We start from the raw sequence: 14,344 nt of genomic DNA, 5'->3' as shown, positions 1-14,344 counted from the left end.
TTAGTAGATGCAAGCAAGTGTTCTGAAGATAATAATGATTCAGAGATTTTTCTTTGCCTCCTCTTTAATGATTATTTACATGATCCTCTTTTTAGTCCTCATTTTTCACTAGTCTGTATCAAAACCACCGAGAAGGCAATCAGGGTCTCTTAGATTAGCTGGTGCACAGCAAAGTAAACGACAGTCATGAATATTAAATAAAGAAAAGAGTCACTAGTGTTGTTCTGATCACAGTATCGTCAGGAAAGGAAAGAGAAAAAGCCACCAATTTCCTTTTGCAGTTTTTTAGGGATAGAGAATGGGGCTAGGTATGTTTTTATGTGTAGACAAACATCTACAGAGGTGGCCTGAAGATAAGAAAAATAAATGTGAAACTGAGATGAGGTAAGAGTAGAAAGGATCTATAAACAGTCTAGAAAATTCAAGTGGTCAGGTAGCAAAAAGTAACTACTCGTAACTCAGAAAAATGCCTTTAGTTAGCCACCGCTTTATGACTACTCCAACTAAATTCCTTTTTAGGAGAACACAGAAGAGACTCAATTTTTAAAATACTCATGTACACTAAAAATAACAAATCAGAGAGTTTGAACCAAGGATGAAGTAAATGGAATTCCAAACCCAGTAAATGTCTTCCCCCCACTCCACTCCCCCAAAAAGCAACAATTATTTTGAAATACTTCTGTCACGACCAGAAATGAACCCTCAGAAAAAGGTTTTCTATGATACTTTAAAATACTAATTGGCTTGAACATCACTAATCTGTCCAGGAAGAAAAAATTTCTGCATAGCAGAACCAAAGTTATGCTAAGTTAAATTATATCTTAGTTTTATCCCGCTGAACTATATGAAAAGATGGTTCGCCATGTATCTGGGGAAGTTAGCTGGCTCTCTGCTCCAGTAAGTTCGTGTTCTTTGCTTGGTGGGAACTACTGCAGCTCTTGCCAATGGAACTCAGGATCTGGCTGAAGTGTGATGCGCTACCTACTAATCCGATAGTTTAAGGGGAAGGAAAACAAACCAAGATCCAGTTTTCTCTGACATTTCTGGATGTAATCTTCCCCTTAAGGCATAGGGAGAAGATCCACAGATTGTTACCACAGTAAGGTTTTCGAAAATTCAGATACCAGTGATAAAAGAGAGATTTTGGAAATTGACTTTAGAATGCACTTGTGGGGTGCCTGGGAGGCTCAGTCGGTTAAGTGTCTGACTCTTGGTTTTGGCTCAGGTCATGATCTCACTGTTCGTGAGTTCGACCCCCACATCAGGCTCTGCTCTGATAGTGCGGGGCCTGGTTGGGTTTCTCTCTCTGCCCCTCCTTTGCTTGCTCTCTCTCAAAATAAACAAATAAACTTAAAAAAAAATTTAGAATGCACTTGCAAATGTAGAGTTGGTGACTGTTTTTCGTGGCAGCTTTGAATATAAATTTGAAATCTTGATTCACTTAGCATAACACTCTCCAGTTCCATCCACGTTGCTACAAAGGGCCAGATTTCATTCTTTCTCATTGCCACGTAGTATTCCATTGTGTATATAAACCCCAATTTCTTTATCCATTCATCAGTTGATGGACATTTAGGCTCTTTCCATAATTTGGCTATTGTTGAGAGTGCTGCTATAAACATTGGGGTACAATTGCCCCTATGCATCAGTACTCCTGTACCCCTTGGGTAAGTTCCTAGCAGTGCTATTGCTGGGTCATAGGTAGATCTATTTTTAATTTTTTGAGGAACCTCCACACTGTTTTCCAGAGCAGCTGCACCAGTTTGCATTCCCACCAACAGAGCAAGAGAGTTCCCGTTTCTCCACATCCTTGCCAGCATCTATACCCTCCTGATTTGTTCATTTTGGCCACTCTGACTGGCGTGAGGTGGTATCTGAGTGTGGTTTTGATTTGTATTTCCCTGATGAGGAGCGATGTTGAGCATCTTTTCATGTGCCTGTTGGCCATCTGGATGTCTTCTTTAGAGAAGTGTCTATTTATGTTTTCTGCCCATTGATGGGGGGTGGGAGGGAGGGGAGAGTGGGTGACGGGTATTGAGGAGGGCATCTGTTGGGATGAGCACTGGGTGTGGTATGGAAACCAATTTGACAATAAATTTCATATTAAAAAAAAAGAACATACAACAGCATCAAAAAAAAAAACCAAAACAAAACAAAGAAACCTTGAAAAATAAAATTAATAAAAAAGTTATATTCTTTGCTTAAAAACAATCTATATAGTTTTAGATGTTGCAAAACAGGTTATGAAAAACCTGACTCAGAAATTTTAAGGTCAGATTACAAAAGAGAAATGAAAAAAGGAGCTCCTTGATAGCTTTTTGCTTAGATAATGACCCTGTAAATCTGAAATGAATAAATATTTTGATTTGCTAATGTCCTAAAAATGCAAAAGTACTATTAATGAAAGCTGCATGCAACATCTTGGTCACTTTTACTGTAACTAATGAATAATGTTTGTTAAAACACAATTAATGTGGAACATGAGAGAATTTAGCTTATAGCGGGTTGCAAATGTGGTTGGGATTATGGGAAAAGAGCAGATAATGAATAGAAAGCTCCACTAGAATTACAGTAATGTTTTCACTGTGTACTAACGTGCATATCACTTCCACAGATAATTAAGAAATCAATTAAAGAATGAACAGTCTTGGTGAATGGTTTTGGTTTACATCTCAGAAAATAAGAAATGAGCTTAGAAAAATCACAAAATAAACAGCATTAATATGCCTCATTTCTGCTCTGAAGGGGCTTGTTCCAGAAGGACAGGTTAGCCTGAGCTAATGAAAATCGTGTCCACTGTTGAGGGCTCTGCTAAGCAAGTTTATTACTTTTTTTAATAGAGACACGTTGGAAAAATTATCTTTTAAATAGTCATCTCTGCATCTCAAATCATTTCTTACTTCATTTCTCTTCCTAGGACAACTACCTACTTTCTTTATATAACGAGAAATGTCAAGGAATTCCCCAGATGGAGTTCTTGAGGCTTGAAGGGGAAAACATAGGGAGCCAGTTTCAAAAGCGGCGTACTTGTCGCTCCCTTAAAGAAAAGCTGTGGTGTATTTGTCCATGTTTTTAATTCGAAAATAAAAGCTCTCTTGGTATCCAGAAGTAACTATACTCACAGCTAAGCATTGGGGCATTAGGGGTTATTTCACATTAGACTCAAACAGCCTCACAGTTCAGGCCTGAGCTCATTTCCAGAGACTACTGCCAGTATGTGACTGGAACATTAGAGCCAATTAAAAGGGCCCTGGGGAAATCCCGCCCCGTTTTGTGGAGGTGAGTTTAAGGAATCCTGAACTAACCAGTGAATTCTCCCGAATCTGCGCTTCAATCCTGAAGTGAGGTCACTGAATCTTATTCTAAAATGCCCAAGGTTTTGAGGTTTTCAGTAAATCTGATTGTTTCTCGGACTTCTAGGCCCCTATGTGACAAAATTATACCTTTTCTCTTTTGCTTGCTTTTTAACACCCCTCTGTCTTTGTCTTCTCAATTCTGTCTGCCAAAAATAGACATTTTAGCTACCGATATTCAGGCCAGCTGTGCAAAATGCCACAAGATCACTTGACCTCTACTGTATTGGGATTTCATGCAACTTTCCCTGTCAGGGTAGCTCTATCGGTCATATTTTGCTTCTGTATGTTTTTTTAAAAGAGCAGCCATGTTTAATACTGTGAAATACGAGGCGTCCCCTCCTTGCCCCACCCTCTAGAACAGTGATAAATTTCAGCGCGCGCTCAGCAGAATTGGATTGTATTATGCGCAGGACACATGTTCATCACCACAACTGTACTTGCTGGAACGGATGCAAGGAGAATGAATTGCTGAGACTTCAAAATCCCAGTTCCTCAGAACTGATTTTATTAGCCAATGTATACCAAAGATGGGTGCTAAAAGAAGTATTATTTTTGCAGGTGTCCTTCATCACTGGAGCTCTATGATGTTACGGGCTGTGGTCTTCCAGCCTTTTGATTATACCTTGCCGGTCGTGTGCTGCTGCAACACCAAAGAGATAGCCTTGCAACCTGTCACCTCCTCCGGCAGGCAGCCGTCCTGGTCTGGGAGAGCGGGGTCAGCGCCAGACTGCAGCAGCAGCTCCACAATGTCTAAAAACTCGCAGGCAGCAGCTGCCAGGAAAATTGGCAAATATGAAAACAAGGTTACTATGAGACCAAGAGAAACGACTATACTCCAGCAGGAAAGGCAAGTGCCGAGCAACGAGGGATCCCAAACAGCAAGAAACGTCACAGTGTGACGACAACTGTGCCATTAGTGTGGATTTTTCCAGGGTTAGGAAAAGCAAATTCACATTTTTGGTTGCCCAGGAGCAAACAGACACATTTTTAAAACTGTGAGGTTTTCAGACTCTATTCTTAAGGATGGGACAAAGAGAAAGAATAAAAACAGTGTTTGAGTATTTGTTTTACTTTGATCAGAATAATGACAGGTGTGCAGGCTATGTCAAAAGGCTAAAAATACTGTAAAAGAAAATATTTTGTTTTGTCTTTGAAGAGGGGGTTAAATGAGTAACTTTAAAATGTGTAAAACAACAACAACAACAACAACAAAAAAGCTAGCCTATGAATCACACCATCCATCTATAGAACTTTTATTTATTTAGAAAAATAATAAATGTCCCCAATCACACTAGGCATAGAAAGGGGACAAGGACCTCTCAATATGGAGACTTATTATGAAGATGGTACGGTATCGCCCCCAGGAAGGACAAACAGACCAAAGGGCTAGAATGGAGAGCCATCTATTCTTCTGCACATATATGGAAACTTGATTTATGATGACGCTGGCATCGCAGATCAGCAAGGAAACAAAGATCCATTAATTCAGAGGCACTGAAACAACTGGGCTAAAGGCAAAACCAGGTATTTCATACAAGATGAAACAGAAATGGCAATAAACATATGAAAAGATGAACAACCACATTAGCCGTCAGGGAAATGAAAATTAAAACCAGAAGATACCAATTCATGCCCACTAGATAGGTGAAAATTAAAGACAGACCATACCAAGCACTGAGGAAGCCTGGAACAAGGGCAGCTCCCCTCCGGATGGGCCCTGGTAGGGTCACTTTGGACGACAGTTTGGCATTACGTGTTAAACCTGCACACACACAGGCCCTGCGGCCCAGCAATCCTGCTCTTATTCCCATCCTCCATGGACACTCGTGCATGGGTCTCCAGGAGACGTGCAAGAACGTGTGTAGCATCACTATTCGTAATAGACCCCAATGTAAGCAACGCAAATGCCCATTAAAAATAATGTGAAAATAGAATAGTGTTTACTTCTACAATAAAATCCCACACCGCATTGAAAACTAATGAACTATGTTTTACAGACGAGTTTATCTCCAGGACATAATGTTGAGGGAAAGAAGCAAGTCAGAAGAATATATACAGTATGATTACACTTAAACAAAATTTAAAAAATAGACCAAACTAAACACCATTGTTCAGAGAGACAATTATGTAGTGAAACTATAAGGGAAACTGTTAATATAAAATTTGGGATAGTGTTAATCTTGGGGAAGGACCTGCCCATGGAGGGAAGGTCACATGGTTGGATAGGCACACACAGGAGGTTTCGAAGATACTGGCAATGTTCCATTTCTTAAGCTAGGTGGTGGGTTCATTTTTTTAAAGTTACATTTAAAATTCTTCATATACCTTTTATATACTCTTTCACAGTGTGATGTAACATAACAGCAACAACAAATCAAAAAAGAAAAACAGGGAAAGAAAGAAGGGTAGGGAGCTTGATTCAATGGTCATTTTATTGAGTACATGCTATAACAATCCTATCGGTTAAGATTCTTGCTCTGAAGAATTTGTTTAACACCTGGGAAGCTAATATGTAAACTGGACACTCTTAACACAGAATAACTATTGTGGAGCGTGCGTGCACACACACATAGAAACCTGCAAAAGAGTGGGGGTGCAGGTGGAGAAGTTGAGGGGTCAGGGAAAACACGAGTAGTTCATATGTAAACTGAGCTCTGAAGGACAGAGTAAAATTCCAGGTAAGTGGAGACAGAGAGGCATTGCAGGGGGAGAAAACGCCACTAACAGAGGCAGGAGAGCACAGGGAGTGCCCAGAGAACTGTCTGTGGCTTCTGGAACACAATATACAGACAGTCAAAAGCAGAGAGGCTGGACTTGAGTCAAAGTATGCAGGGCCTTGAAAGCTGTACTAAGCCATGCTGACAAAAGTGTGGTTTTGAATGCTATACTAAAGTTTGCATTTATAAAGAAGGGAGTGGCGTAATTTGGCCGCTGTGCTAGGATGATAATTCTACAATGAGTGACTTGGACAGCCTAGAAATTTGTGACAGGTAGACCAATTAGGAAACTACGGTAGTTCTTTCAGGAGGCTTGAAATCAGCCAGTGTCAGCGTGAATATAAAGAAGGGACTGGGCGGGGAGCCTGGGTGGCTCAGTTGGTTAAGCATGATCAGGTCATTATCTTACAGCTCATGAGTTCGAGCCTCACATTGGGCTCTGTGCTGACAGCTCAGAGCCTGGAGCCTGCTTCAGATTCTGTGTCTCCCTCTCTCTCTGCCCCCCCCCCCCCGGCTCGCTCACTCTCTCTCTCTCTCTCTCTCTCTCTCCCCTTCAAAAAATAAACATTAAAAAAAAATTAAAGAAGGGACTGGGGGCGCCTGGGTGGCTCAGTTGGTTAAGCGGCTGACTTTGGCTCAGGTCATGATCTGACTGTTCCTGAGTTTGAGTTCCGAGTCAGGCTCTGTGCTGACAGCTCAGAGCCTGGAGCCTGCTTCGGATTCTGTGTCTCCTTCTGTCTCTGCCCCTTCCCTGCTTGCACTCTCTCTCTCTCTCAAAGATAAATAAACATAAAAACATTTTTTTTTTAAAGAAGGGATTGAATAAGCCACTGAAATTCATGTGGATAGGACATAGCAAAGTACAGGATGGGCTTTAAGAAAATGTTTATGAACACTAAATTTGATAATTAATAAAGCTGATAAAATGTTATATTTATAGACAAACACGTGTTTATATTTTGTGATTTTCCTGTTGTTTTTTGGAAGAACAGTATTTTATCTCAGGTTTCAAATATTTTTATAGGTTTTTGAAAAGCTTACAGACCCACTGCTTGTGATCATAATGTTTACTATTGAATAAAATGGCCGGAGTATTTCTGCACTTGATATGAAACCCAAGCACATAAAGAAAATTACTGGTAAATCTGAATACATAGAAACCTAAAATGGACAAATTTGAACATATAAAAATTTAAAACAGCTATACCACACACACAAAATATGATATATAAAGGTAAACCATAAATTGGGAAACATATTCACATATATAACACATACAAGAGCTATATCCTTGATATCTAAAAAGTGTTAACAAATCAATCCAAAAGGATAATGGGCAAAAGAACTGTAAGAACCAAAGATGATAACTTACGTTTTCAGTCTGGGAGACCACAGAGATGTTGGTGACATTATCTCTAAAATAAGGAACCATAATAAGGAAGAGCAGGAGTTTTTGGAGGGGAAGAGAAGAAGAAAATGATGGAAGGGGAGAAATAATCTTAGTTTGAGACATGATAAATATTAGGAATACTGGTATTACTAATACTGGTAGAGGTACTAGAAAATGTCCATAAAACTCATAGAAGATAAGACAGGAGAAAAACCAAGATGACCTTGGGTATGACAATGATTTTTTAGCTATGACACCAAAGGCACAATCCATGAAAGAAAGAATTGACAAGCTGGGACTCATTAAAATAAAAAAACTTCTGCTCTGCGAAAGACTATGGTAAGGGAATGACAAGGCAAACACAAACTGGGAGAATATATTTGCAAAAGACACATCTGATAAAGGACTACTACCCAAAATATACAAACAACTCTTAAGGCTCAACAACAGGAAAACAAGTATTGGATTAAAAATGGGGTCAAAGACCTTAACGGAGGCCTCACCACAGAAGATCTACAGATGGCAAATAAGCTTTTGGAAAGTGTATTCCCACATCATGTCATCAGGGAAATGCAAATTAAAAGAACATACCAGTACACACCTATCAGAATGGCCAAAATGTGGGACACTGGCAACAGCAAGTGCTAGTGAGGATGTGGAGCAACAGGAACTCACTCATTGCTGGTGGGAATGCGAAACGGTACAGCCATTTGGAAAGCAGTGTGGTGGTTTCTTACAAAACGAAACATACCCTTACCATATGACCCAGCAGCCATGCTCCTTGGTATCCACTCAAAAACCTACGTCCACTCAAAAATCTGCACATGAATGTCTGCAGCAGCTTTAATCCTAATTGCCAAAACTTGGAAGCAACCAAGAGGTCCTTCAATAGGTGATGGATAAATAAGCTATGATACATCCAGACAGTGTAATATTACTCAGCACTAAAACGAAATGAGATATCAAGCTATCAAAGGACATAGAGAAACCTTAAATATATATTACTAAGTGAAAGAAGCCAATCTGAAAGGGTTACCTACTGTACAATTTCAACTATATGAACATTCTGGAAAAGGCAAAACTACAGAAATAGTAAAAAGATCAGTGGTTTCCAGAGGCAGGGGTGAGAGAGGGATAAACAGGTAGAGCACAGTGGATTTTTAGGGCAGTGAAAATGTATGATATCATAATGATCGATACATGTCATTTTACATTTGTCTATAGAATACACAATGAGAGTGAACCGTAATGTAAACTTTGGACCTTGGGTGATTATGATAATACTTTTAATAATTATGAGAATAATTTTATGTATGTAGGTTCATCAACTATAACAAATGTACCACTCTGATCGGAGATGTTGATAATGACAGAGTGTGAAATAATAGAAAAGATACATATTGGTCTCTGTCCCCAGTTCCTGACATAGAGCTCCTAAAACCTCTGGACTTTCCTAAGTGATAAGAGCACTAGAGGCATCTTTTGTTCTAATACTTGGTCTCTGACCCTGGTTCTTGACACAGAGCTCCTAAATCACTTGGAATTTCCTGGATAATAGGAATATCTTTTGTTTTAATGAGGTGACTCTCGGTGAGCTTCTGGATTGCTTCAGAAAGAGAGCTGGTCACCAAAGAGACCAAGCCATGATTAGAAGCTTGTAATTTTCATGGGGCTACTGGGTGGCTCAGTTGGTTAAGTGTCCGACTGTGGCTCAGGTCACGATCTCATGGTTCGTGAGTTTGAGCCCCGTGTTGGGCTCTGTGCTGACAGCTCAGAGCCTGGAGCCTGCTTAGGATTCTGTGTCTCCCTCTGTCTCTGCCTACCTCCTCCCCCCCCCCCCCCCCCCGCCGTATGGCAAAAATAAACATTTAAAAAGTTATTAAAAAAAAAAAAGCTCGTAATTTTCAGCCCCAACCTCCATCCTCTGGGAAGGGGAGAGAGGCTGGAGATTGAGTTAATGATCAATCATGCCTATGTAATGAAGCCTCCATAAAAATCCTCCAAGTATGGGGTTCAGAGAACTTCTGGGCTGCTGAACACCTGGAAATATGTAACAGGTGGTACTGGTAAGGGCATGGAAATTCTGTTCCCCTTCCCCCATATCTGGTCCAGTGTATCTTTTCCATCTCCATGTTCATCTGTATCCTTTATCATATCCTTTTATATTAAACCAGTAAACCTAAGTGTTTCCTTGAGTTCTGGGAGCCACTCTAGCAAATTATCAAACCCAAGAAGGGGTCATGAAACCACAATTTATAGATGGTTGGTCAGAAGTGCAGATGACAACTTGGGACTTGGGACTGGCATCTGAAGGCAGAGGTGTAGTCTTGTGGGACTGAGGGGAAGGTAGATAGTGTCTGAATTGAATTAAATGGAAGAACATTCAGCTGGTATCACAGAGAATTGCTTGTTGTGAGGAAAAACTCACCACACACAGTGCCAGCAGTGAGTGTGGTAGTAGTGTGAGAGTAAAGGAGAAACACACAGGGAGCATGTTTGTTCTTCAGAACAAGGTTCTTTAGAGGCAGACTATACATGGGGTAAGAGGTATATGGAAAATCTCTGTACCTTCCCCTCAATTTTGCTGTGAACCTACAACTGCTCTTTATTGATCACCCAAGCAAGCATTTGTAATTGGGTCTATTTCTGGGTTATCTACCAAGTTTCGCTGATTTATACACCTAGCTCTTGACCAATACCACATTGTCTTCATGTCTGTAACTTTACAGTAAGTCCTGAAGTAAGGGTGTGTCCTCCATCCGGGTCCTTTGCTTTTCCATATAACTTTTAGAATCAGCTTGTAAACTTTTTCAGAAAGTCCTGCTGGAATTTTGATTGGGAGTACATATAAATCAATTTGAGGAGAATGGAGAGCTTAACAACATCAAGTCTTTTGATCAATGAACAACAGTATCTCTGTCCATTTATTTTGATTTATCCTTAAGAATTTAATTTTGAGGCTACTATAAATAGTATTTTTAAAAATTCTGACTTCCAGTTGGTTCATTGCAAGTATAAAGGAAAACAACTGATATCTGTATACTGACCTTGTGTTTTTAACTTTCAGTTTCCAACTGTTCATTACCAGTGTATAGGAATTTTTTTTGGTAAACTGATTTTCTATCCTGCAAACTTGCTGAACTCAATTTATTTTTTTTTATTATTTGTTTGTCTTAGTTAGAAAAATTATTTCTGCTCCTTTCATACACCTTATTGTGCTGGAAATGGTCTTGCAGACACATCTGAAATAACATACTGTCACACACTCTATTATTTTTTTAATATATAAAATTTACTGTCAAATTGGTTTGCATACAACACCCAGTGCTCAACCCAAAAGATGCCCTCTTCAATGCCCATCACCTCCCCTCCCCTCCCTCCCACCCCCCATCAACCCTCAGTTTGTTCTCAGTTTTTAAGAGTCTCTTATGCTTTGGCTCTCTCCCACTCCAACCTCTTTTTTTTTTTCCTTCCCCTCCCCCATGGGTTTCTGTTAAGTTTCTCAGGATCCACATAAGAGTGAAAACATATGGTATCTGTCTTTCTCTGTATGACTTATTTCACTTAACATCACACTCTCCAGTCCCATCCACGTTGCTACAAAGGGCCAGATTTCATTCTTTCTCATTGCCACGTAGTACTCCATTGTGTATATAAACCACGATTTCTTTACCCGTTCATCAATTGATGGACATTTAGGCTCTTTCCATAATTTGGCTATTGTTGAGAGTGCTGCTATAAACACTGGGGTACAATTGCCCCTATGCATCAGTACTCCTGTATCCCTTGGGTAAATTCCTAGCAGTGCTACTACTGGGTCATAGGGTAGGTCTATTTTTAATTTTTTGAGGAACTTCCACACTGTTTTCCAGAGCACACACTCTATTTAAAGGCAAAGCACCACAGGTAAAGCTGATCATCTGTCCAGAGTTCCCAGCTTATGGTATCTCACTTCCTGATTTTACATTAATTTTGAGTCACAAATATCCTCTCCAAAAAATGTTAAGGGAGCTGTAAAAAATTATCACTTTATTCAGTATTAAAGTTGTAGAAATGGAGAATATTTTCTTTAAGAAATGAAAAACTAAGAGGAAAATGCTACTTAACATCGTTTGTACGTTGGCATAGGCCAGCAGGAAAAAATACTGTGATAAGCTTGTCTCTTTGATACCAAGAAGACATTCTAGTTCAAGCTTTAACATGCTTCCTATGTCTTCACTAGATGCTTCTTTTCTGCTGCTTCATTCTTTTCCGTAGTTCACATCAGAGAATTGGTACAGCCTTTAAAACTTCATTAACAGGAACAAATCCAATATCTACAGATTTCGTCTCATAAGGCATTTTAAACCCATCAGATAGCCCGGCAGTTTCATTCTCACAAATACTCTAGCCATGAAAAAACTCAATAGGATACAGACAAATCCAATGAATAGAAGAAGAAATCTACTGAGTTTTGGAATGTTTGGTGCATTCGATTGGTCCGCGATTGTGAAACCTAAACCTCCCATTCATTGTAAACAGGAAGCTGGATGCGAGTCCTTCCATAATATATTGTCCATTTACTCTGTAGGCCAAGAAAGCTACTGGTCTCTGACGTCCATGTTCACTGGTCATAGAACCAACATTTGGAGGTTCAACAATAACATCATAAATTATTCCTCCGGTAATGGGGAAGTAAGACACCACCATAAATTATTCCTCCGGTAATGGGGAAGTAAGACACCACCACCAGAGCATACACCCTCATGGCCGATGGCATATGTACCCAGGGCGGCTTCTTCAGCTTCAGGTTGGGGCATTCAAGCACTAAGAACAGGACCCAGCACAAAGTCTCCGTTTTGGTAATGGCAGGGGAGCCTCTCGACCTCCTGAACTCGATTTATTAATTCTATTTTTTTAAAAATAGATTCTTTGGGGTTTTCTACGTAGGTGGTCATGGCATCTGTGAATAAAGGATGTTTTATTTCTTCCTTTCAAACCCATCTACTTTTTACTTCTTTCCTTTGGTTAATGCACTGACTAGAACTTCTAGTATGATGTTGAATCAAAGGGGAGGGTGGGCATATTTGCTTGCTCTGATCAGAAGGAAAGCCTTTTGCCTTTCACCATTAAGAATCATGTTAGCTATCAATTACTTCAGGTTGAAAAAATTCCCTTCTGTTCTTATTTTGCTGCATTTTTTTTTTAATCATGAAGGGAGGTTGAATTTTGTCAACTGTTTTTTCTTTTTTTTTTACATATATGGAAACAATCATATGTTTTGCTTTGGTTTTGATCTGTTGATATGGTGAAATACAATGATTTTCCATTGCTGAACCAACATTGCATTCCTAGGATAAAGGCATTTGAGTATGATTTATTATCCTTTTTGTATATTGTATATACAATATAACATTATATTCATGGGAGATATTGGCCTGCAGTTTTCTTTTCCTCTAGAGTCTTTTTCTGGTTTTGGTATTAGGGTAATAGCCTAATAGAATGAGCTGGACAGTATTCCTTCTCTTACTTTCTGAAAGAGTTGATGTGTAGAATTAGTTTTACTTCTTCCTTAAACATTTAGTATAATTCACCAGTGAAGCAACTGGGGCCTGGAAATTTTGTTGTGGAAAAGTTCTTAGCTACAAATTCAATGTCCTTAATAAATAGATATAGGGCTATCTAGGTTATTAATTTCTTTTTTGATTTTGTGTCTAAGAAATGTGTCCATTTCCTCCAAGTTATCTAATTTATTGCTATAAAGTTGCTCATAATGTCCCTTTATTTGCTTCATAATATCTGTATGGCTTGTGACGTCTCCTTTTTGTTCCTGAAAATAGTACTTTATTTATTTTTTATTGCTCTAGCTAGAGGCCAACCAAGTTTATTAACCATCTCAAAGATTTTCAATGATTTCATGGATTTTTGGTTTTCTATTTCCACAATTTCTACTCTGATTTAAAAAAAAATTAATGTTTATTTATTTTTGAGAGAGACAGAGGCAGAATGCGAGTGGCTTAGGGGCAGAGAGAGAGGGAGACACAGAATCCAAAGCAGGCTCCAGGCTCTGAGCTGTCAGCACAGAGCCCGACACGGGGCTCAAACTCACGAGCTGTGAAATCACGACCTGAGCTGCAGTTGGACACTCAACCGGCTGAGCCACCCAGGTGCCCCTACTCTGATCTTTATTATTTTATGCCCATGCTTGTCTTGGGCTTAATTTGCTCTTCTTTCTCTAACTTTTGAAAGGTAGAATCTTGGGTCATTGAGAGCTTTCTTCTTTTCTAATAAAAGCACTTAATTCCCCTCTAAGCACTACTGTAGCTGCATCCTAAAATTCTGATAGAGTGTTTTTCTTTTCATTCAGTTCAAAATATTTTGTAATTTCCCTTGGAATTTCTTCTTTGACCTATGAGTTATTTAGAAGTGTGTTCAAGTTTTGCACAATTGTGTGTGTGGGAGATTTCCAGATATGTGTTTGTAAATGACTTCTAATTTAATTCTGTGGTGGTCTCAGGGAAAACTTTAAAATATTTGTTGAAGTTTGTTTTATGGCCTAAATATGGTTTATCTTGATAAGTGTTCCAAGTGTACTTGAAATGATGTATTCTGTTTATTACGTGGAGTGTTCTATAGATGTTCTAGAGAGATCTACAGATGTTAATTAAGTCAAGTTGGTTGTTAGTATTGTTCAATTCTTTCATATGCTTGCTAAATTTTTATCTACTTGCTCTGTCAATTACTAATTTATAGTTTAACAATGAGTTGTTTTTCCTTGCTACTCTACGTCTCAGTTTTGACTGCAGAACATATGTAGAAGGACACTATTTACATCCAGAAATAGCTATGCCTCTTCTACTGTCATACAGTTAATATGGGTGTTGAGTCAATCTGGCCAGCAG

The 14,344-nt window shown here is 39.2% G+C and overlaps 1 protein-coding gene across 8 annotated transcripts in view; it reads right to left on the bottom strand.

The window, feature by feature from the left end:
* The window catches only part of ACBD6 (acyl-CoA binding domain containing 6), a 214,935-nt gene that overhangs the window by 8,560 nt on the left and 192,031 nt on the right, over positions 1-14,344 (bottom strand). For 3 of the 8 annotated variants that reach the window (XM_006942765.5, XM_019821780.3, XM_003999286.6), the window contains one exon: positions 3,839-4,127. The exons of 2 other annotated variants lie outside the window; for them this stretch is intronic. In XM_006942765.5, the coding sequence (XP_006942827.1) occupies positions 4,107-4,127 (21 nt within the window). In that variant the 3' untranslated portion in view covers positions 3,839-4,106. Of the gene's footprint in view, positions 1-3,838; positions 4,128-6,798; positions 7,489-14,344 lie in introns of those variants that run through there. 3 more of the 8 variants (XR_006591998.1, XR_006591997.1, XM_019821777.3) reach the window with 2 other exon arrangements.

The sequence above is a fragment of the Felis catus genome, chromosome F1 (assembly GCF_018350175.1).
Source record: "Felis catus isolate Fca126 chromosome F1, F.catus_Fca126_mat1.0, whole genome shotgun sequence".
Classification (NCBI taxonomy): Eukaryota; Metazoa; Chordata; class Mammalia; order Carnivora; family Felidae; genus Felis; species Felis catus.
The sequence above is the reverse complement of the archived record's forward strand: the minus strand, read 5'-3'. Positions and strand labels throughout refer to the sequence as shown.